The sequence below is a fragment of the Fringilla coelebs genome (genome assembly GCF_963513975.1).
Source record: "Fringilla coelebs genome assembly, chromosome: 5".
Classification (NCBI taxonomy): Eukaryota; Metazoa; Chordata; class Aves; order Passeriformes; family Fringillidae; genus Fringilla; species Fringilla coelebs.
Genome location: NC_140033.1, coordinates 13,450,179 through 13,474,080, shown reverse-complemented (window position 1 = coordinate 13,474,080; position 23,902 = coordinate 13,450,179). Strand labels below are relative to the sequence as shown.

Sequence of the window (23,902 nt, the reverse complement as noted above, 5' to 3'; positions counted from 1 at the left end):
AAGAGGATTTGAAGAAGTTGAAGCTTCATGTTTGGTTTATGAGACTAGCTTATTTTTTATCATTGTATTGGAGTGGTATTCCATATCTGAGGTACTTCAGGTAGAGGTTTTATTTTGATGTGTTAGGATGTATATGTAAGAAACTGTATTAGAAGCTGTATTCTTCATTGAACAGTACATAATACATGGATTTATGACAGCTTGGTTTCTCCCCTTTGGCTCTTTGGAATTTCTTATTTTTTTTAGCCAAAAGCTCTTGTGGGACCTCCTAAAGAGACTTGGGTGTTGCCAGACAGTGGTGGGAGATTAAAGCACAGTGTAACCACCTCTATGCCTATGAAATGTAGCCCCTAATGAGTGCAAGCAAGCACAGCAGGCAAATAGGGCATGGAAAGGCTCCTCTCCATAGGGGCCATTCCACTGTCAGAGTGTAAAAATCAAGTACATGCAATCCAGGAACCAGGCACCAGACCATGATATCTGGGAGCTGCTAACAGAGGCAATGGACAGAGTCAGTAGTTGGTGAAGAAGGGCACAAAGAGACACCCTCATCCCCAGCCTCAGCAGTGAACACTTGCTCAGGTTTGGTCTGGTCTTGCCTTGGAACTCCTTCCGCGGTAGCTGCTGGAATCGCAGCATCAGCTGTGACCAGGATCTCCACCTGGACAGCCCTGATGGTAGGTGTAACTCTTCAGGGCTCAGGTTGCCCAGTGCCTGATGTCTCTCTGTGAAGCTGGATCTGACAGTCACCTCTTCTGCAGAAGGTGTGTTATTGATTTCTTCACTCATGTGATCAGTGACAACTTTGAAGAAATGGCATGAAGTGAGCCAAGGATGTTTAGGTTTGATATTGGGAAAAAATTCTTCCCCCAGATAGTTGCTGGGCGCTGGAACCCCAGGGAAATGGTCACAGCACCAAGCCTGACAGAGTTAAAAAACATTTGGATAAAACATGCAGGCATGCAATGTGATTTCTGGGGCTTTCCTCTGAAGGACCAGGAGATGGATTTGATGATGTTGGTTGGTCCCTTACGACTCAAAATATTCTATTATTTTAACATTCTCAGCCTTTACAACACTTTGCTGGTGACAAGAAATACAGGTAAGGTACAAGCTGCTGAGTATCTATTTATATATTTTATTTTTGTGTTCCCAGGTGGGTCTTTGTTTTTTAATTAACTGTTGACTTTTTTTTCTTTGCAAATCTGTAATGGATACTTGTCTGGAAAATAAAACTCTGTGAGAAAAAACAGTATTTGAGGAAGAAAACATATTAGTTTTTAAAGTCCAGTTAAGCTGGAGGCTTTCTGGGTAGATTTGGCTTCTGGTTTACTGTCTTAAGAACATTTTAACAGACTCGCATTTGTTTGAGAACAAAATTTCATTTGGAACTGACTTTCAGAGCTTGAAAGTTACTTCTGAGAACATAGTGTAACTTTATCAGAGAAAGGCCATAAGAACTGCCTCCTAAACTTAGCAGACTTTACTGCTTCATCCTGGATGTGATTTGATGTAATGGCAGGCTGATACTGGGTCCCTTCAGCTGTGCCCTTGGCAGTGTGCCCTTCCTGTGATGCTGGGCTGGGGCGGTGGCGTGGTAAAATTGCAGTACTTGCTGCATGAAATGGCATTTGTTTATAGTAGCTGCTGTTTGGAACGGAAGAAGGCAGCGTTCCTTGGCATTTCACTGGGACTTTGAGTGTGCATTCAAGCCCAGGGTGGCCTCCAAAAGACTAGTAAGATGGGAATGAAAAATTCATTCTGTGTTGCTGTTTGAGGTTACAAAAGCTACCATGTCGCAGCCTGCTCCCTTCCAGGAGGGATTTTTACTGGGGCTTCTATTAATGTTGGATGGTAGGATGGTATCTTTGGAAGGAATGTTAACAGTCCCAGGAGGAATTACAATTTTGTTTGATAATGACCAGATGTAGAAACTGCTTCATGCTTGTGACATACCAGTGCTCTATGTTTTTATGCATAAATTTTCTAGAATTATAGGTTGTAGTACAGTTTTGTACTACAGTGAGAACACAGATAGTGCTTTTCATGTATAGCAAAGCTATCCGTTGAAGTTCACATCAACAATTTCTTGGAGTTAGTTAAAAACACTTCTCCATATGCCCTGTTTCCTTCTGGATTTGTAGACTTTGTTTCTAAAAATGGTAAGATGACCTCTGGCATAATTAAAAAGAATGATTAAATTACAAATAATTTATCATTGCTATTGAAATTTTAAAATATTCTGAATTATGATCCACTTAAAATCTTACTTGAAACATGGAACATAATTTTGTTCCTTGAGTGATAACTTCAGAGTTCTTTTGATCTTCTTTATGTTTTTTGTTGTTTGTTTTATGAGTGTGAATTTATTTAGAAGGCCTCCATTTAAGGCTGCCTCCGGTTCAAAGAGCTCAGTGTTAGAAGGCACCTGTCTAATTAAGCTAAATTTGCTTTTGAGAAAAAAGAGCAGGCAAGAATTCAGCTCATAAAGCAGATACCATTTGTACAAACGAGAAAGAGATCCAAATAGCTGAGACTTTCAGCAATTAATAACAGCTGTAAGAAATTTCTGTATAGAGATTCAGACTTTTAACTCTACAGAACCCTGAGAGCCTTGCCCAGGAGCATAAAAGCTTTTGCTTTTAGGAGTTGGAGAGATTGACCCACACTCAGTAGTAGATTTTGTAAAGCTTCTCTCTTAGGAGGCTTACAGTGTAATTCTTCTGTTGCTCACACCCCCCCTTGCTTCCTCTTTTTTACCACTCCACATTGAAATTCCCTGTAGAACCTCTGTGGAGATGGCAGAAGGTTCATATAAACTAGAATATAATTTATTCCATATTTTATTCGATATATGAAGAAGTCATTTGACCTAATTTTAATTGCATTTTCTGTTAGCAGAAAATGTCTTTGGTTGTGTTCATCTGAAAATCTTAAAGGGGAGTTTTGTTTTTCCCTTGGATTGAGGTAGTTCTTATTTTGACAAATTTCTTTCTCCCAAGTTTTTTTTCATTTGACACAGTCTGATTTCCTTCTGAAATGATGCTTTCCTAAAGGTAGGAGAATCAGGTGCAGGTTTTAGCCACTTTCAAGGTAAAGCTTTGTTTACCTAAAAGTGGTCACCAGGAGTGCAGTACAGTGTTCATAGGGAGAGATTCCTGCTGTTGTATGCCTGTTCCCCATGGGAACAGGAGGTTTTCCTCAGGTGGTCTTCTTCTACAGCACTCTTGCCTGCAAGACATTCTTATCCATTACTTCATAATGAAAATATATTTTTTTGTCTGTGAGGGTTTCAGATAAAGAGGCCTGAAGTCTCTTTTGGTTTTTAGTAATGGAAATCACTCATTAATTGAGGAAAAGAAATGAATGTCTGAAGATGGAGTGACTGCATGGTGCTCCTACATTCCCTCTGGCCAGGAGCAGAGCCAGCAGCTCCTGGGGAGGAGTGCAGGGCTGTGCCCTGGGGTGCTGAATGCTGTTCCACATTCCAGGCTGCTGGGCTGCACGAGTCACAGGCAGTCCTGGGTTAGCCATCGGTCAGTTTTTCTTCCATAAATTTTTTTGAGCCCTGTTTGAACTTGAGTAACTTCTTGTATCCATGATACCCAAGGGAAAAAAGTTCACCTTAGTTATTACCATCATATTGCATGAGTGGTTTTTTTTTTTTTTTTTTGAGTTTTCCATCAACTTGGCTCAGTTTGTGTGAGATGAGGCAGTGGACAGCCATTTCCTATTTGCCTTCTCTGTATCTCTCTAGATTTTGTTGCACTCTGCTGTCTTGTTTTCTTGGCTGGAGAGTTCTGGTATGTTCAGATGCTTCCCATATGGAAGGCATTTTGTGATTTTAATCACTCTCACTACTCTTGTTTTACCTTTTCCAGAACAGAAGAATAGCAAATGTCCCCACAATATCAACAACAACAAAAAATGAATGGAATTTTCTGGATTTCTCATAGTATAATATTCTCAGCATTTTAAGGTTTGAGTGTTAAGGAGATTGCTTTTACTGTTGTCTGTTACCCAGTGGGAGCATAGAGCAACCTGTCCATGAGGGAGAGCAGTAAAATTAAATTGTCAGAAATGTTATGTTTCATAACAGTGGGCAGTTGATTTTTTGTAAGATTCCTTGCAGGGTTTTGATGCATTTTGCTTCAAGTTCACTGTAGAGGAGAAATACTTCAGCTTTTCTTTTGTATTTTACTAAGTATTCCCTTTGAAGAGCAGTTTAAAAATAGGATTTAATTGTATTTTGATTGGACTTTGCTGTAAATTTATTTTTTCCCCTAGAAAAGGCAATAATTAAAAGACAAAAAATACTGGCTAGTGATTGCTAATTGTTTTTAGTGTTTCTTTCAATACAGTTATAAGGTTTGTCATTGTAGCCTGTGGAGATGGTCAGTTCTCTGCATACCTGCTGACAAAATACTGAGAGTCTAGAAATGGTGTGTCATCTTCTTGTGTTAATTAAGTGTTTATGCTTGGATGGTGATGAACAGTCTAATAGTGGTAGACCACAGAGTACCAAGTGATTACTTCAGAAGAAAGAAAAACAAGTTTAATATTTATCTCTGCATGCGTGTGTTACCTAATGCATATCATTACATAGCATTTTAGGAATGAGAAAGACTAATAACTTGAAATAATGGTTGTTGAATAGCTTTTTATGTTGTAATAGTATTTGACAATTATATTTCTGAAAAGGAGACGGAGATTGTGTTTGTGACTCACAGGTTTCTAAATGGTTGGATTTTTTAATGCCAATAATATTTTAAAGTCTACTCAAAAGAAAAAATAACTTACATTTAGCAGACTGTACTGGAAAATATGAAATCTAAGATGAATAAACTGTATATTCATGCCCTAAATTGCAAATGAAGATGTTGTTGAAGCATTCATCATAGCTTATCTTTGCAATTCAATAAAAGGCCATTCAGAAATAGCAAAACTGGTGTTCTCTCATTGATGTCCTTCCTAACACTGTGAAACTATGAATTGGCAGAAAAGCCAGTTGCATTGGGGATGCCAGGATGAGTTACTCAACCTGTAGGCAGAATTTAAGCCATCAAGTGAAGTGTTGAAGACTTGATCTTTACATATATCCTAGAAAAGTAAAAGTGAAAAAACCAAAGAACGATAGGAATCTCTTGCTAAGAATTCTCAACTAGAGGAAAAAATTGCCAAAAATGCAGAATTAGCAATCACTGATGTAACTCAGTATGTTTCTTTCCTTCCCTCATCTTTCTGTACTAGATTGCTCCAGAAGATGCAAGCAAAGCTAAATGAGTAAACCCAAGATCTTCCTCAGTTTAAAGCAGTGTTTTGTTATTTGCAGATAAAAATCACAAATATCTCTGGAACAAAATACAGTTATATCTTTCCTTCCTTTCTGGTGTCTACAAAGGACAATAAGAAAACACTCCTGTATAAAAAATCAAATGGGATTGAAGACAGGAAAAATAACTCCTTTCAAACCAAAATCAAATACAGTAGCTTGAGAAGGACTCAGAAGAAGTTTTCTTAACCTTTTTCAGTGAATTTCTGAACTTACACCACACTGATTTCCCTACCCTACCCTGGACTTGTCTATAGTTGCACCATTTCATGTGACCAAAATAGTAACATGGACATTTGTGGTCACTACAAAGTAAGATGATGGTACCGTCCAAAATAAGGAGTCCAGGCACTGATGGATGTGCCTGTGTTCCTGGCACCCTTTTTTCAGCTACATGGATGAAGTACAGACTATTTCACTGTGCATTCTTCTTGCTGGTAGAATCACTTAGGCTGGAAAAGACTTTTAGGGCCATCAAGTCCAACCATTAGGTTTTTTATTTTTAGGTGTTCCTAGTTCTTGATCTGTGTATCCAAAATGGTCCCGTGCCCAGCAGATGAAGTTTCAGGGTTTGTAATGTGGGTCCTTTTGTGATGGTTTGTTGGGTTTAAGCTTCAGATCAGGTGTAGGAGCTGCCACTGTCACTGGGAGCTTGCTGGCACCATGAAACCAGGCTGGTTCATGAAACCAGGAGGGTCAGTAATCCGGTTTGTAGTAGGATTAGCTGGACAGAGAATATGCTGAACCTTCCAGTTGCAGTTTACTTTCCTCTCAGTGTACCAGATAAAGACATCTGTTGGGAGCCAAAAATGAAAGAGGGAAGCAAATAACCAACATAATTTTAAGTAGGAACACCTGCAAATATTTTTATTTTTTATCCTACAAAAGGATTCCTTCTTTCTCTTCTGTCTAGTTGCTTGTGGTACTGATGTATATTTGTTTACTTAATGAGATTTCTCATCATAACTTAAATCATTGATAAATTAGTTCAGAATAACCTTTTTGTAAATCTGACCATTTATTGACTGAAGAATTTTATTATCTGAAAGGGGTAGCAGGCAGATAAATTTAGTATGCAATGCAGCTTGCAGTGATGTCCTTTTAAGCAAAGGCGTAATAGCAGCTGCTGTGCAGGTGGTGAGTGTTGCCAGTGGCATTTGTTTCTGACCAACCATGTTCTCTTTGATACCAAATCGTCTTTCTGTCTGTCTTGAACAATTGCAGTGTGTGGAAAGGAATTATGAGGAAGATGACTTAGAAGTGGGATAAACATAAGTACAGTTTTTACGCATGATGAAGGAAGTATTTGGATCTTAATTGTAGGTGCTGAAATATCAGCCAATAACAGATTTATGGTTTTTTATTTCATGAAGGACAAAATCCTGTTGATATAGTGTTTTTTAGATGTGGTTAATTTGAAGTAGATGTAAATGTAAGTTATAGCAGCTTTTGATGTCATAAATGCTTAAGTTACTTTGCAAATGTATTTGGAAAATATATACTTTTTATTTGCAAGAGGTATGAATACAAAAAGTAACAGCATCAACCTGTTTGGGGAAGGCTTTCTTAATTATATGACAGAGAGATCATATCACTTCAACCCTGGACTTAAGTCTGTGGAAAATACTCAGTTTTGAAATGTGAGTAATTTGTAGTAACCTAGTACAGCTTTCTTTGGAACAGGATATAAAATATATTTCACTTTGGTTGTGTTTTTAAAAAAATAGGAGCTGCAAGACAAAAAAAAAAAAAACATCTCTTGCCTGGTGGTGTCAGATTTTGGTGATTTTGTTTTGTTGGTTTTTTTAAATTAGTTAGTGCCTATTCAAGCATATGATGTGCCCTGGGATGAGCATCGTACGCTACCTAGGAAGATGAGGTTTTTTTCTCTTACTTTCTAATAGATGTTTTCAGTATTTTGTATACTGATACAGCTTTCCATAGTGTTGGCAGCAGCTACAGATGAGAAGTGCTTTAAGGTTTGGGTCAGTTTCTTTAGAAGATTGTTTCTTGGTGTGTGCTAGTGAGATCTTTCCTCCTTCAGCTAGCAGGCAGGAGCTTTTAATTAACTTGGTATTCTTTGGGAAAGTATTTCTTCTCAGTTGTGCTCAAGAAGACGGGTCTAACGTCTCATTTGCTCATCAGGAATTTCAAAAGCTCGTCTGTACCCGATTCTATATTTATGAGTCTTTTGCAAGCTCTTTGACATGAGAGCCGCTCTTGGTTTGGCCGGGTTCCTCTCTGTGCTCGCCTCCCCAGCGTCCCAGAGGGGATGTGAGAGGTGTCGGCGAGAACGTGAGACGCTGCTCTGGTTTCTCATCGCCCCTGAAGGGCTGAGCAGCCCAGTGCGGGGGCTCTTTGCTAAGTGTGCTCTCTGTGCCATTTGCAGGCCAGAGCCTCAGCAGAAAGCTCCCTCTGCCCCGCCGCCTCCGCCGCCGCCCCCGCCGCCGCCCCTGCCGGAGCCCGCCCCGCCCGAGCCCGAGGAGGAGATTCTGGGCTCCGACGATGAGGAGCAGGAGGATCCCGCAGATTACTGCAAAGGTGAGTGCGGGTCACCGCTGCTGCTGAGGCTAAACACTGCCATGCCAGTCTTACTTCTGCTTCTTGAGCGATTTTTAAAGAGCTGATCTTTAATTATGGAATTTGCAAGAATTAGGAACAGCTCATTATTTCAGGTCCTGAAACAATTATGCATCAGGACCTGAAATCATGAGCTGTTCCTAATTCATTCTTGTCTTCAGCATTACTTTTTCACTTAGCCATAGCTTGTTTATACATTTTTCAGTAGATTCACAAGTATGGCATCCCTGTATTCTTCCTGATGCCCCAATTATAAGAATAGAGAATAAACTTCCCTTGATTCATGTGAGTTGTAAGAAAAACAGAAACACCCAAACCAAGACAAACAACTCTTCTTGCGCTCCAAATTGTTCTAAAATGGTTTGGTGCCTATAAGAGCATTACATAAATTTGTTTTTTTAAACTGTATTCTTTATTTTTCCTTTCTTGTCTCACTTGCACTAGCCTGGGATGCTACATGCTTCTTTTCCACGTGGTGTATTTCACAGCTCTCAGCATTGTCTGAGGCTCTCTACATCTTCATTTTAACTCAATTTCCTTTATTTTTGTATTGGTTATATTCAGGTTTTAAATATGCTTAAATGCGTAAAAGCATGACTGCGGTATAACAGTGTCAATACTTAAATTTATTTTAATGTCACTGCTAAAGTTGCAAGTCTGCTCCCATTAGGGTAGAATGTACACTGTATTTACATGAAAAATGATAAAAGTTCTATCAACTCTGGGTTAGCTGTTGTAGTAGATTTCAAGAATACATACACGAGAATTTTATCTCTTCAGATCAGTATTTTTTAATAGTCAAAAAGCACTCTATGCACACTGACTGTATCTGGTATTCTGTATTCCTCATACCAAAAAACATTTCCTGTGTCAAATGTGATAATGTCTTCTTAATCAGAAGTTTCTGTATAAGGCTGGAAATGTGCTATTTCAAGGATTCCCCTTCCTAGCCCAGAAAAATGTTTTGTATTTACATATTTAACAATGGAAAGTGACTGTTTCATTTTGGTGTAAGAAGTTTTATTAATATAATATATTTCAGATGTATTAGTGGCTTACAAATGCTAATAGTGAAAGCCAAACAATAAACTAGATGTCAAAGTCTGCAACAGGGAAGAGAAAGACATGTAGCTGAACCACGCTCAAGTATTTTGGTTTGTTTTTTTATTATTTGTGTTAAAACACACTTGTTCCGTAAGATAAGTCTTTTGGGGTCTTTAACGTGTTCTGTCAGTGAATAAGGGTTTGTTTAAACATCTGTGTACTCATAAACATCTGTATTTCCTTGAGATTAAGCATTTCAAAGCTCTGACTTTATTCTTTCCTGAAGTAAGAGCTGCATTTAATTTCAAACAATCTGCTGTTGTCTGTTTTCCAGTATCCCTTGTAAAATGTCACCATCTGCAGAAGCTAGATCACAAAACAAAAAAAATAGTCTAAGTTGAGAGCCTGCTTATGAGTTACCTGTTTAACTAGAGCAGGTCAGTAGTGAGATCTGTATACTTCTGAAATAAACTGCATTACACTAAGAATACTTGTAGGCTTCCTGAAAAATTAAAGGGAACTTCTGTGTGCATAAAGGTTCTTCTGAATTCTTCTGATCCTGAGGCTTTGAATTTTTTAAAGTACATTAAGGATGGTTCAAGCTTTGGTTCATTTGGATGTCATGATCATTACTTGTTTCTGTGGGAGCAGTGCTTTTCTTCCTTCAGTAGAGGATTTGCTTATTTTCTGACCCTAATTTCCTGTACAACTGAGCAGTACATTTCCTTCTTTCAGTCTGCTGGGGTGGAATTGAAGGGAGGGTCTCCATAACAATCTGAAGTTCATGACCACATTGGGATTTGCTTATCTGTTTTATATCCTGTATAGGGAATGAGTAAGTTATTTGGTAAAGAACTCCTAAATGGCTTTTAGATGCATTTTCCATTTTTTTGAGAGATGTGTTATTAGTTTGAGTATCTTTTTCTGTTTTGGGTAGCGAGGGGAAGATAAAGATTTGGAAATTATCATTTATTACTGGAGTGTCTCTTTTATTCCTAATTTTGTCTTCAAAATGGCAGTCTTCCAGCGTTTTTGACTGAGGCCTGGAGCATACTTCATCTCTTCTCAACCCCAGTCTGAAATTTTATAGGAGGGGAATTTTGATGATGAGTATATAAATTTTTTTTCACAAATTCAACATATGGCTTGTTAGCTGTACTTCCTGTTGAGTATTTTTGTTGCTACTTTTATTTTTAAGGGTGTGTTACTGTGTGCTGGGCTTGCATCTTGACCACATTACATGGTGATTAGTAAATAGTCATAGTAGTGTTTTTTAATGAGGAAATTGGATCAGTTTGTATTAGCACCTGATGTGAAAGAGACTGACTAGCAGCCATCTGTGAAAAGCAGACTGACTTCCGTTCCCTGGGGGCTTCCTCCAGGGCCTGTTTAAGTCTGTGACATTACTTCTGTTTGTGTTACTGAATTTGCATAAAATGCTTTTCAAATATTTATTTAAGGAATGGAAATATCAAACGTCCAACTGCAGGATTTTTTGAGGGGTACTTTGTAAAGCTAGTTTTTCTTCTCTGAAAAGCCTTGAAACACTTGGTGATTTTTTTTTTTGCAAGAGTCTGTTGTGTCATGGATGTAATTGGAATTTTTTTGCTTCTCTGATCATCTTCGCTGCCCCCTGGAGATGTCTCCCATTCATCCAGTTCACAAAGGGAATAATTCCCTATACAAACATAGAATGAGCCAGCTACAATTACCAATGCATTCTGGAGACATTCAGGAATAATGACTTCATTTTTCTGACCCTCCTTCTTGCATGCATGTAGCTAGCTGTGAGAGACACTTTTTTTTCTATGTGTGCTGCAGTACAACAGAGTGGTGTTTTTTGTGTTACATTTTCAGCAGTGCCACTTAGACATTGCATATTTTCAAATGCCAGTATTGTTTTTCCAAAAGCACATAATTTTTATCAGCTTGTAAATTTTGCATAGATGCTTTATTGTTACTAATACTTAGAAATACTTTTGGTATCATGGAGAACCTAAATGGTTACATTCATCATAGGATGACACCAGTTTTTGAAATACACATAACTAAGTGGGTTGTTACCTGGTTGTCCACAACCTGTAATTGCACATGTTGCTGATAGCAATAATCAGAGAGTAACATGTACAGGAATGGTAACAGATTATTTCCAAAACTGCTCCTGCTGTGACTTAGGAGGGTGAAAAGTATCTTGTGAAATAGATATACTCATATGCTATATATGCCCCTGCTGTTGGCATCTGTCACATATGCTGGTGTATTGTTATAATTAGTTATGACAGTGGTGTAGGGATCAAAACAACATGATTTTTACATATATAGTATTGTTATGCTACCAACACATAGAGTTTACTAAAATAACTTATCAAGCCTCAGTTCATTAACTCTGGTGTCTTTGTCTGATTTCCTCTCTGCGCTGTTTCCTTTTCTGTCTCTGATGGGAAGGAACCATCACAAGTTTTTGATTATTTTTGACCCTTTGAAGCACAAGTATGCCAAAAGCTATTTGTAGAGTCAGATTTAAAAGGCGCTTGTTTGCCTAAACTACTCCTAGGAACATATTTTTATCTGTGGTGGTGTATCTGTGTGAAAGTCTCATATAAATTTTGCAGGTCATCAAGGTAAATTTCCTGTATGTTTTCTTAACTTTCCTCTTGCATCTATGACTTCATCATCCTGCCTAGAATTTTGTGGGAAAAAAATTACGAAGTAATTAGATTTTTGTTTGTTTGTTTTAAACCAGTCAATAGCTGTCTTAAATAATGATTATATTTATCCAGATATTTAAATATCTCCATTAGCTGGTACTAGAAGGATGCTTAAATAGACAAAATCAAATTTAGTTTGGTTTCTAATTTTGGTATCAGTACAGATTCATGTATTTGTGTTTATTCAGCAAAATTTCTATACTAGTGAAACTGCAATAGACTTGTGTTTCATCTGCGGCTGATGCTGTTTCTGTTTGCAGATGGGCAGTATAATAGTCAGCCCTTACTCTCAGTAAGTCCAGGTCCCCCCTTCTCTACTGGAGAGTAAATCCAGTCAGGTGTTCCAAAAGTGATCTGGGTTTTGATTTGGAAATAAGGAGCTCCTGCTTGGCAGTGTGGGCATCCTTACTGAGGGTGGCACAACTCAGCAGTGGAAATGAAAGTATCATTTTGCTGTGCTGGGTGAGTTGTCCTGGCAGCTTTCATGAGCATTTCCTTCCTGGTCATGGGAGGGCTGGGGAGGTCTTCCCCAAGGGAAGGGTCAGCTTTTGGGTTAATCTGTGTCTGCTGTTTGCTAAGCCTGCAGTTACACCATAGCACACATACATCAAAGCTGTGTGTGTTGTAGGTTCTTAGACACACCAGCATCTAACACTATATGTCATTTAAGCTTTATCCTTCTCCTATGTGTGTAATTGTTATAATTCTGTAGCACAGTTGTGTTAAATTTATTTTTCTGCTCTGGCAGCATAGGAGAGTTCATAAAAGAACTGTTGAACTTCTGTGAAGGCAGAAGATGTTATTAGCAAAAAGAGAATAAAAATATATCCAGATTTGACATCACTGTTCCCACAGATAAAAGGAGATAAGAGAGAAGTCTCTGTTTTAAATTCAAGGAATTAAGTTATAAATTCACATAGTTGTCTTAACCAGTTCTAACAAGATTTTCAGGGGATTCAAAACAGATCCAGAAACTTTGAGAAAGTAGTTGGAGGTTTTCCTGATTCTCAGTGGATTAGTCAATAACTGAGGCTCCTGCTACAGGACAGTTGGGCATGACATTGTGAAGGACCAGAAAGAGAAAAATAAGTGGTTCTTTGGAAGCTGCTCTGATTCTGCTGCTGATGGCCTGCAGGGTTGCATGGTGCAGCTTTATTATTTGTTTGCAATTTAGGCAAAATTATGGATGTTACTGTTGGTGTGTTAAGGTCTGAATAAAATTCTTGTGTGTTCATTGTCTTCCCTGTGTTTAGCTAAGATTAAGAATGTCTCCAAAAATACAAAGGAAATAAATAAAAGGCTTCATTACACCTCCTAGAAACCTGAGCTCCAGCTTACTCTGTCTTGTTGGCCTTTCTGCCTGATGGGGCTGTGGAGAGCCTGTGTAGGGGTTTAATTTTGGACTGCAGAATTTAGTAATGGAAAAGTAGTTCAGACACGGCCCATAGCTGCCTGCTTTCTCTTCTTCCTCCTCACTGTAAAACCATCAGATGTCAGAAAAATGCATTGCTGCTGTGGATCAGGAGCCAAGTAGAAGAACATCAGTGAAGTCTGCGTTGTTCTTAACATTTTCTCAGGAAGTATTTTATTGCTGCTTTTATTACTCGAAAGCAAATGGGAATTAAAACAATCTCTGTTGAGATTCTGCAATCATCCAAAATATGTTGACTGGAGAGGCTTCAGATATGATAAAGAAATAATGTAGATCTTTACTGTCTGTGAAATGAAAGATAAGCCTGAGGAAATAGAGAACAGATGGTTATATTACCATAAATAAAAGCCATAAGAGAGAAGGGTGAATAAACTCTACAGTAGTTACAGGACATGAGTTTTTTCCCTCCAGGCCAAGCAAGGCAACATTTTTACCATTAGAGTTTTCTTTATATTTCCTATTTATAGAACAGGACAATTTGAAGTGGAAAATTTTTTCTTCAAGAAAATTACTTGAAAACCTGGGAATTCTTGTTTATTTTCTAATTACTCTTTTTTCTACTTGTTTTTTCATGAAAGGAGGCTATCATCCAGTGAAAATTGGTGATCTTTTCAATGGCCGGTATCATGTTATTAGAAAGTTAGGATGGGGACACTTCTCTACAGTCTGGCTATGCTGGGATATGCAGTAAGAAAACTATTTTTTTCCACATACTTAACTTTTTTCTTAGTACATTTCTTTATTTTGTTTGCAGTAACTTCTGTTTTATGTGCATGATAAAGTTATGTAAATGTTTACTATCTTTATGTGCAGAAAGATGCTTACAGTCCTATTTTGCTCTTGATTAACGGTGTAGTTTATAAAAGCTCTCAGAGATAAATGTAATTCTATTTTCTTTGACAAATTAGCTTTGCTTATTGAATTTACATGTTGTCTTGAGCAAGAATAAGCTTATATTTTTATTTATTTTGTATCTTTAATGAAAATAAATGTAATTACCTTCATTAAATGATAAAATGTGTAAGCAGATTCCTTTTTAGAGACATTAGCTCAAGGAGACTAAAATATCAATAATTACACTGTTAACACAGTGTTGTAAAAAGTTGTCATTTAGTGTAATTTCAGCATTTTCTGTACAAATGCATTAGACTATGAAATATTCTATTTAAAATTTCCCAACCTTTAAAGTATGTTTGTTTTAGCTCAGTGTACATGTTGAAAATGTTTCTCTTCTTTTCAAGGGGAAAAAGGTTTGTTGCAATGAAAGTTGTAAAAAGTGCCCAGCATTATACGGAGACAGCCTTGGATGAAATAAAGTTACTCAAATGTGTAAGTATCACTATTGCAATACAATGTTCAATTGTAACACTAATAGTGAATTTAAAAAACCACTGAGAATTTATTTTAGACTCTTGGTTTTTTACTTATTGTCCTCTAAACATCTGGCTTATTATGAGTTAATATGTTTTATGAACCTCCAAAATATATAAGTTTCTGTGGAAATCTAATTAGTATTTTAAAGTGATTTTTTCCTAAAATGTCAGTGTTTGCATTCTTGGTTTAGGTTCGTGAAAGTGACCCTAATGATCCCAACAAGGATATGGTTGTACAGCTAATTGATGACTTCAAAATTTCTGGAATGAATGGAATTCGTATCCTTTTGAGAACATGGCATTCTCATTAAAGATATTCTACTGAAATAAGTAAGCATTTAGTTCTGGACTTTCTGTAGTTAATCTTACTTTAAATATAGAAAGTAGAAACACCAAAATGTCTGTAGAAGCCAAGAGAAGTGCAGTGTGGAAGGCACTCTATGGAGTGAAAGTAACTTAGCTTTTCTAAACGCAATGCAAAATTAAAAAAGAAGTCTTATATATCCTTTCATGGTTTGGTAGAACTAGAGATAGATTACTTAAAAAATTGAGTTTACTGAAAACATTTGTAATATCTGAAGCTTACGAGAAATATTTTTTTTGTTCTAGACTGGTACAGAGAAATTGTCGGTGTCATGAAAAAGCTGGTTTCTGTTTTCTTGTGAGAAGTGTGAGGTCATGGAGATGCTTCTCTTGTTCATGTAATCATCTTTTGGCCAGGTGTTTACCTTGTTTTTGGCTAAGATTGTAAAGCTTTGTCTTTGAAAGCTTTAGAGACAAACAGAAGAGGGGTGGTGGAAAAAGAGATAAAGTAAAATACAACTGACTAATTCTCGGTCTAAATTTTGGGTCTGTGAATAAATTTGATTTTAGAGTTGATCTAAACTGAGTTCTCCTTGCTAATTATATTAGGTATTTTAGTAGCTTATAATATTACTGTGCTTTCATTTACTGTTACAGCTGGACTTAAGCTTGTGCATGTTGTATTTGGAGCCCAGTAGCAGACCTCACTGTTCATGGGTCACATTGCCAGAGAGACAGTTCCTGCTCTAGAGAGCCTAATTTTACATTGATTTTGGTGATGTGCCTTCAGCCTTCAGCAGAGCAGATTAAGGTACCTTTCACCATCTTCTAGGAGAAGAATGTAGAAGGTGATTGTCAGTAAATCTGAATGCTCACTAGAAAGCATCCCTCCAGACAGAAGCGTGCCAGCAGCTTTCATCCCATTCATCTCTCTCTTGACATTAGTTATGGCGCCTTTGGGTATGTGGTGAGAATGAGAGTGTGGGGTCAAGTGTTCTCAGTTACAGACTAGTGTCTAATCTCCTTTGCCTTTGCCCATTTTTATTTGTTTTCATCTGACTGTAGTACAGTTGAAGAATAATTATTTTTAGAAACCAAGAATTTTGATTTACTGTTTTATTGTAAACACTAATACGAAATAAGGACTACAAGAATGCATTTATAGCTATACATAGAAGTAACTCTTATCTCTTTATCAGAGCAATTTCCCAATGATGTTCCTAAATTCTTGATAAGATTCTCATGTATACCACTGTATTAAAGGTGAGGGCTGTTTCTAGGTGTGAAGAGTAAATTTTGTTAGCGATAATATTTTGAAATCATATCCAAACTTACATCTTATTGCAGTATAGCACTTGCACTGAGAAGGCCAAAAGAGACCATGTGCTAGTGAAAAATAAGGGGTCAGGTAGCTTTGTATTGGCAGATTAAAACTGGACATTTGATGTTGATTTAATTTATTTCAGTTTTGCTTTCACGTTGAAAACTGGTGGTACAGAAATTTTTATGTAGAAGGCAGATGTTCCTCCCTTACTGAAAAGTACATTTTCCAGAAAAGTACCAGTAATACAGGATGGACTGATACTGGGCTCAAATTTAAATTGCATCTGGAAGTCTGTCAAAGTCCTGACTGCCAGCAAAAATATGATACCGAGTATCTTAGGCATTGAGTTTTCCTGAGAACAGCTTGTGCATCCTGAGTGTTTTGAGCAGTGGTTGGTTGCATTATTTCATCAGCTCCTTTTTAAGTTCTAGGGAAAATAATCTTTGGTCTAGGTTCTCTTAGGATGGAGCAGGTAATTGATTTTAATGTTTTGGTGCTGTTTACTTTTTAAAATGCTGTATTAGTAACTACATTAGTGTCACTGAGTTGCACAGGTTGAGAGAAACAGAGTAATTTGAGATCTTTTCCATGCTCTGCTGTTTCCAGCTTCCTTTGAGCAATTCACTAAATATCTGTTGCTTGACTATAAAATAAAGCAACATATGTTTCAGAGAGGCTTGATTATTGGTTATGGAATGCATTTAAAAGCTAAAACAAGACAGAAGAGAGGTGGGTGAATCCTTTGGATGGCTAATACCACAAAATGTCATGGAGCTTCCAAACAGGGAAAATTGTCAAGAACCATGTAGAACAGAGCTGGGATTATGCAGAGCCATTGGCCTGCACTGTGTGACTGCAAACTGTCGACTTTCTCCTAGGAGCTGGAGTAAGTGCTTATATACAGAGGAATTTTAATAATGTGTTATGCTGTACTAGGCTGATAATTTTTTACTTACTTGTTTATTTTGCAAAGATTGCCATTATGACTTTTTCATGATATAACAGAATTCATGATCTTGGGCACTTTGGTGTTTTCAATAAGTCTAAATTATTATGTTTGTTTGCAGTGGACATTTATAAGAGCTGCAATAAATGTTCGTTTCAGTGCAGCATTTTTTTAATGAAAGATTCAGATAAACATATAATGGAACAAGTGTTTTGAGAGACAAATGGAAAAAATAAAGAAGGAAACATTCCCACACAATCAGACATTATGTCTGATGATATGAATGATTGTAATAAATGTATCTCCAAAGAATATAGAGTATTAATTAAATGTCATAGTGTCCAAATGCTGCCAATCCAGAGGCAGCTCAGATGCATCCTGAAGTCTTCTGTGCTGGTACTAGAGCTTAACTAGCCTTTGTCCTTTGTCATATTTCTAAATGCTTGAGTAATGTGTATTTATAGATAGATAGTTACAAGTAGGATTTGAGTCAAGAAAGAACAGCTCCAGCTCTCAGTACTTGTTACAGCTAACTTTGTCAGCTGATAATTTTTAGATTTACTCTCACTGTTGCTGCTGTGCTTAGTTTCCTCCTGTGAGACATCCCCTGTGCTGCTTTGAAGAGAATTTCACGAGAAGCATGTCTCCTAGGTGGGCTTCAGGGTTTTTTTGCTGCAGGACTTTTTGGACCTTCTCATCAGTCAGGTTATGGGTGCTGTAGGAGGATCCTGGGACTTGAAAGGCTGGTTTCCTAGTAGTTAATGCAGAGCTTTTCCCAAACTCCTTGTTCTGGACAGTCTGGCTTAAGGTTAATGTTTTTCAGATCAGGATAGTAAATCAGACAGCAGGCATATTTCTGTATACCTACTCCCAGCACTGAGCCTGCTTTGTATCTTCTCTCCATTCCAGTTGTCTCTCCAGTATGGAGTGTCCCTTGAGTTTTTCCAAGTCCTCCCTGCAAAATGTTGCAATCTCTTTTTTTCAGGTAGACACCACTTTCTGATGACCTTCCCTCTTTCTGCCTGCCTCTGCTATTCCTCTTGCATCTTCCTTCTTGATGCTCTCCCTTGCCTGTCAGCTGTTTACTTCCCTACATCCCCTTCTCTTCTGGTTACTGGCAATGCTTAGCATTTCTGTAAGTGCAAGGAATGTCAGGAATGTGCATTGGAGAGTGCAGCAGCAGTGGTCTGAAGGACTGTGGGCGGGTGTCCTATATTTCATTGCTGAATGTTGCAGTGTCCTTTTTGCAATCTGTGTTGCTGTAGCTTTGCAACTTGACTGCGTGGGCTCAGTTAATGAGCCCTGCAGAGCTCATGCTCTCTGCTCATCCTTTATGATGGCTGTGTGTTCTGCTAGTGACTTGTGTTCATTGTGGGGTGAAGTAACCAAGACTGTTTCCTCTTCTGAATGGAACAAAGTTCTGAGCACACCCGGTTGATGTGAGTGGGAAATGACTATTCAGTGTCTCCTCTAATACAGGAATCAGGAATGTGAAATGAGATTAACAGTTTGTTACACAGTTCTTCACACTGTGCTTTGACCAGTCTTGAGACCTTTTACTACTGGTGTAACTTCATTCTAGAGGATGCAGATGTTAAAACTTGAGCTGCCTTTATGTATATAGGTAGGTACTTGAGAAGAATGTGTTGATAAACTGACAGACAAGGTAAGTCTCCTTTTAACACCAGACAGTGACTCTTAAGATCATTGCCATGACTCTAGTTAATAAAATTTTGAGAAGTTAGGTGAGATTTCTAACAGTGTAGAAGTGATCTTCTGTATGAATGGTCTCTGACATAGTCTAATTCATCAAGATTTTCCTGCAGTATCCATCAATTAATTTTTGGTTATTTGTATTGCATTGTTCTTTGCAAAGTTATAGTATCATGTAGTTGAGATTTTAACAGGTTTTCTGATTTCCAGGTACACAAAGGTCATTCCCAGCTCATGTTTGAGGATTAATTGGATATAGTCTAATTGTATAACTTGTTGCCAGAATGTTGTGGATGGTACATTAGGTTCAGTATCTGCAAATTTTCTCAATAGAAAGATAACCTACCCAGGCATGTAGGTGTAGAATCTCTTAACTTAAAAAGCCTTTGAAGCAGAAATCACAGGAAGTTCCTACATCATGTTTTTTCCTAATAATCTCCCCTGATAATTGACTCTTTGCCTGTCAGGGGCCAGTAGTAAACACTGTGTCTAATTAAACATTTTGACATTATGTTTTTTGCATGTTGCTTCTGAGTTCTGCATTTCTTTGTTTGAGAGTTCTTTGGTGATTGCTATTATTCTCTGCAGTTAAAGCTGTAGACTTTGAGATACATTCTCATACTATGTTAGTATTTGTTGGCAAGTGACTATTGAACTTTAAAAAATGGTTATGGTAGTTCATTTTCTAAAACATGGTTGCTCCATACTTTTGTTATTAAAACCTTTTATTAATATAATTTAAAATTTATTAAAAACTGGAGGTATAGGCCAAATCAGTACTTTCAGCTGTCTCAAAGAAAAAAAAAAAAAAGAGTTAGTTACTTTTTACAAGTACTTTCTTAATTATTCACTCTAATGCTGTTGTTGACATGTAGAAGTAATGGACAAGATTTTTGTAATTAAAATGTTTTATTTTAATTCACTCTGCAGTTGCACACTGGTTCTGTATGGGTTTATATATAATTGAAACAAGGTACCCAAGCATTTTCCATGTTCATTTTAGGAGGAATCATTTTCCCTCTAAAGGAGGTGATGACTCCTTTAGCCAGAACACAAGCAAACATTTGTGTTGATCTCATGAACAAGTTTATTTGGAAGTTATCCTTAATTAAATTACAGATGTCTGCATGGTCTTTGAAGTACTTGGACATCATCTCCTAAAATGGATAATAAAGTCCAATTATCAAGGCCTTCCCATCCGTTGTGTTAAAAGCATAATTCGACAGGTAAGCTTTGTTAATACTGTAATCAGGTTTTTCCACAATTGTTAACAGTTTAAAGGTTTGAATTACTATATTTGAACTGAACTCTTACTGCTGTCTAAGATAATTTTATTTTCATTTCAGTGGGGTGAGATTGCACTGGTGTTACTGTGCATCAAACAATTTTGCTTCATAAGCTTTTGTAATTCCATGTTGCAGTGGAAAATTATGAGTTTATGCTACTACTTGGTAATACATTTTTCCAATTTCCGGGTACTTTTGAGCAGTGGGATAAAATCAGGCTTATTTTAAAATGCTGCTGAAGGTTGAGTTTCTTAATAAATTTAGTTGCACTTTCAACTGCAGATTTTTTAAAATCCCTCTGTAATTAGGTACTTCAGGGTCTAGATTACCTGCACAGCAAGTGCAAGATCATTCACACGGATATAAAGCCCGAGAACATTCTGATGTGCGTGGACGATGCCTACGTGCGCAGGATGGCTGCTGAGGCTACCGAGTGGCAGAAGGCTGGGGCTCCTCCCCCGTCTGGCTCAGCAGGTATGAACTGGATATTAAAATGCTATGTGGGAAACTGCCATCAGTATATTACTGCTAGCAGTATTTTGTCCAGTGAGAATTCACATTTTAAACAACTGCATGTGAAAAAAGCATGTCTGTTTAATTCTTATCCCTGCTCTGGAAGGTATCAGAGTAATGATTTCATGCTGGTTTTGCATGTTTAAGTTTTCAGGGTCCCCAGACACAGCAAAGGATTTGTTGGTGCAAACTTACTCCCCTCCCATCCCACAAGCTTTAATGCCTGGGTTTTAGTCACATTGGAAGCTTACATCTCTAATATTGACAGCAGTTACTAATCTTACCTAAATTATGTCTAGTTCTGAGTTCACCACCATCCTTGTGAAATCATCTGCCTTTTTGTCTGTTGTAACTTACTTTTAAGATGCATGAAAAGTTTTACATTCATTGTTTTTCACCCTTAAAAATGGAATTGATTGTACCTAACTGAACTCATGATAAGCCCATATTCCTAGGTGTATAAAATGTTTTATGTTAAGCTTGCCAAGAGTTTTGATAGGAACTGTACCTTATGTTTATCTAGGAGTAGCCAAGGTAAAGAAGTTCACAGCAATAAGCAAAGACAAGGAGGAAGTGTGGCTTTTCTAGTGATTTTCTTTTTAGTAGTATGTACTATATATTTTTAGTACTGTGGTTGCTACTAATTTACCAATTGAGCCCATCAGCTACAGGCAGTGGAAAAGTAATTCCCTTTGTAATATTTTCAGAAAATATATCACAGAATAAAATCTGTGAGGTATGCTAAAAATACTTCCTATATTGGTAACAAATACACTGATCAGGATCCATTTCCTACCATTATATATTTTAGATGAAAAATCTTATAAATGGTGAATGTATTATATTGAATTTGACATAATGTGTAATCACATAGCTAGAAATTTTATGTTATGTAGGATTTTGTTCATGCAGCCTTTATATTGCTTCCTGACATTAAAATAAGTATTATTTTAAGGAATGGCGTTCTTATCACACTTGGTTCTTAGCAAATTGTAATTAAATATATGGCTTTTCACACAGGAGCTGAGCACGTGCTTTCTTTACTGCATTGCAAGAATAGGTTATGTATAATTTCTCTTTTTATAACAATGATAGTGCTCAGCTTTAGGAATCTTTTTCAAAACCTTGCCGTTTCAGGAGTATTCAAGCAGGTTTTTCCCTGAGCTTAGCAGCAGGATCTGAACCTGTAAAACAAATGTGTATTTTATTTGGCATTCCTTAATTGCCATAGGCCTGTGTGTCTGAAGAAGTTTGTGAGAGGTTCTCCCCCGTTCAGTTCCTCTTGCTTCGCTTTGCTTCTGTCTCCCATATTTGGTTATTTCTGTTGGTTTTGATCACAGGGGGAGGTTTAATGTGGCTTGTGGTGCTCTGAGTGTGTGACAGTCAGCACTGCAGTCCCATCAGAGCCAGTCACTGATGGGATCTGCTCAGAGCTGCTCGGAAGAGGCCCATGCTGGAGCTGCTTTTTCTGTGACACGGTGTGTGTTTTGCCTTAGGCACTTCTTCATGCCTCCAGCCCTAGCAATCAGTCTGCCTTCTTGCAGAGTAAAACACATGAGTATTTGGCTTTTCTGTTGGGTACAACACAGTAGTTGTATCTTTGCTAATATTCCAGTCTATACCTGCTCTGCCAGCTGACTGCATACATTTCATCTGTGACAGCTCTGCAGTCATTCCATGATTTCTATCCACTCTTAATGGTTCAGCCTTTTTTTTTTTAATTTCATGAGCTCTCTGCCAAGCACAACACAGTGAACACAGATAGCTGCTAGCTCTTTCCAATCCCAGATGCTCTAATGGAGACATCAAATGCTGATTTCAGGCACCATTTACTTGTAAAGAAGTAAAAAATCTGGCTGACAAAGTAAACTTAACACTGCTTTATTTAGTTAAAAATATTTTTAATTATTTCTACTTGTTTTTGCTTTTATAGAGTTGTTTTTGAAAAAGAAAACCTTTATTTTATTTACAATTTATTTTTTGTCTTTTTAGTGAGTACAGCTCCACAACAAAAGCCTGTAAGTATTGTTATATAATACAATTTAACTGCCTTATTTTCTGTGTTTCTCTGGCTATTAATATGTATTAGACTGTTAGTATCCTCAACCCTTTTTAAGAGCTTCCTTTGAATAAAGCTTTTATCTTTCAAAGAACATTTTTCTTTTCATGTCTGTGGCCTTAGCAGTTTTAAGCACAGAATTTCTGTGATGGAAATTCTCACAGACATTCAGTTCTATAGCTATGTCAAACTAAGTTAAGCATTGCTGTTTTCTTCTCTTGAGGAATAACCCATTTGTCCAAATCCTGACAAAAATGGGAGAATGCACTAAATGTTGTGCATTGCAGATACCTTCAGGGCATAAAGGCCTTAATCATCAAGGCCTGAGAGTTGGGGCAATTTTATGAGATTTGAAAGATCTCTTTGACATAAGTATATAGGAAATCACCAGTGGTGGTAACAGCTGTTCAGAAATATCTGTGGTCAAAGCTGTGTGTACAGAACATGTATAATTTCAGTGGGTATACAACATGGATGAAAATTATTAGGGTTGTGAATTTTAATATCTTGTTTAGATGATCCCATGGCTTTTTATGAAAATAACAGGATTAACAGATAAGCCTTTGAGGAAATGTTTCTCTCTGTTCCTTGTATTTTATTTTTTGATTATATGAGGATTTCTTACTGTGATATTTAAACAATGAATGAAATATGGATAGATCTCATTTATCAGATAGTAGAAATAGAAGCCACGATTCAGTTAAAATGGAAGGAAGTGTTTCAATCCAAGCTCTGATGTGTTCATTTTTTATTTCCTTGTTGTTGTACCTGAGCGTTTCAATCCTTATGTTATATAAAATGAGAAACTTCATTATGGCCATCTGCTGTTTGTAATTCATATGTTTTGGGCCAGAAGGGAGTAATAGAAATGCTTTCCTTTCACAAGAAAATAGCTGAAAAAAACAAATTTTATTTAAAATTCGCTGTTTTCAGTCTCTTTAGTTTTCTTGTGTCTTTTTGCTCGGAATACTTTTGCTGTTTATTACCTGCGTTATACAGAGAGAGAAATAAGGTATTAAATTTGTATGTAAACAACTAATATGATACCCAATTATTTTCCACATGTAATATCATCTGTTAGTCTGGATTGAAGTTCAAGATTATTGTGTTTATCGAGGTTCTAGGATCATAGGAATTTTATTATGGCATCTTAGATGTATAGATGTATTTTGCTCTTGTATCTAATAATGACCATGTAAAAACATGATTAACTGTGTAAAATTTTGGTGGATTTTTGCCTCATATAATCCTGTATCATTCTTGATTTGAAGTAAACTGCAAAAAGTAAT

At 37.1% G+C, this 23,902-nt stretch overlaps 1 protein-coding gene across 11 annotated transcripts in view; it reads left to right on the top strand.

The window, feature by feature from the left end:
• Positions 1 to 23,902, top strand: part of SRPK2 (SRSF protein kinase 2) — a 127,617-nt gene that overhangs the window by 79,345 nt on the left and 24,370 nt on the right. For 10 of the 11 annotated variants that reach the window (XR_014616182.1, XM_084206445.1, XM_084206444.1 and 7 more), the window contains 7 exons: positions 7,722 to 7,873; positions 13,675 to 13,783; positions 14,338 to 14,425; positions 14,661 to 14,748; positions 19,875 to 19,981; positions 20,350 to 20,515; positions 22,547 to 22,572. Coding sequence is in view for 10 of the 11 variants with exons in the window: in XM_084206445.1 (XP_084062571.1) it covers positions 7,722 to 7,873; positions 13,675 to 13,783; positions 14,338 to 14,425; positions 14,661 to 14,748; positions 19,875 to 19,981; positions 20,350 to 20,515; positions 22,547 to 22,572 (736 nt within the window). In the remaining variant the exon portion in view is untranslated. The remainder of the gene's footprint in view (positions 1 to 7,721; positions 7,874 to 13,674; positions 13,784 to 14,337; positions 14,426 to 14,660; positions 14,749 to 19,874; positions 19,982 to 20,349; positions 20,516 to 22,546; positions 22,573 to 23,902) is intronic. The other variant, XM_084206449.1, reaches the window with a different exon arrangement.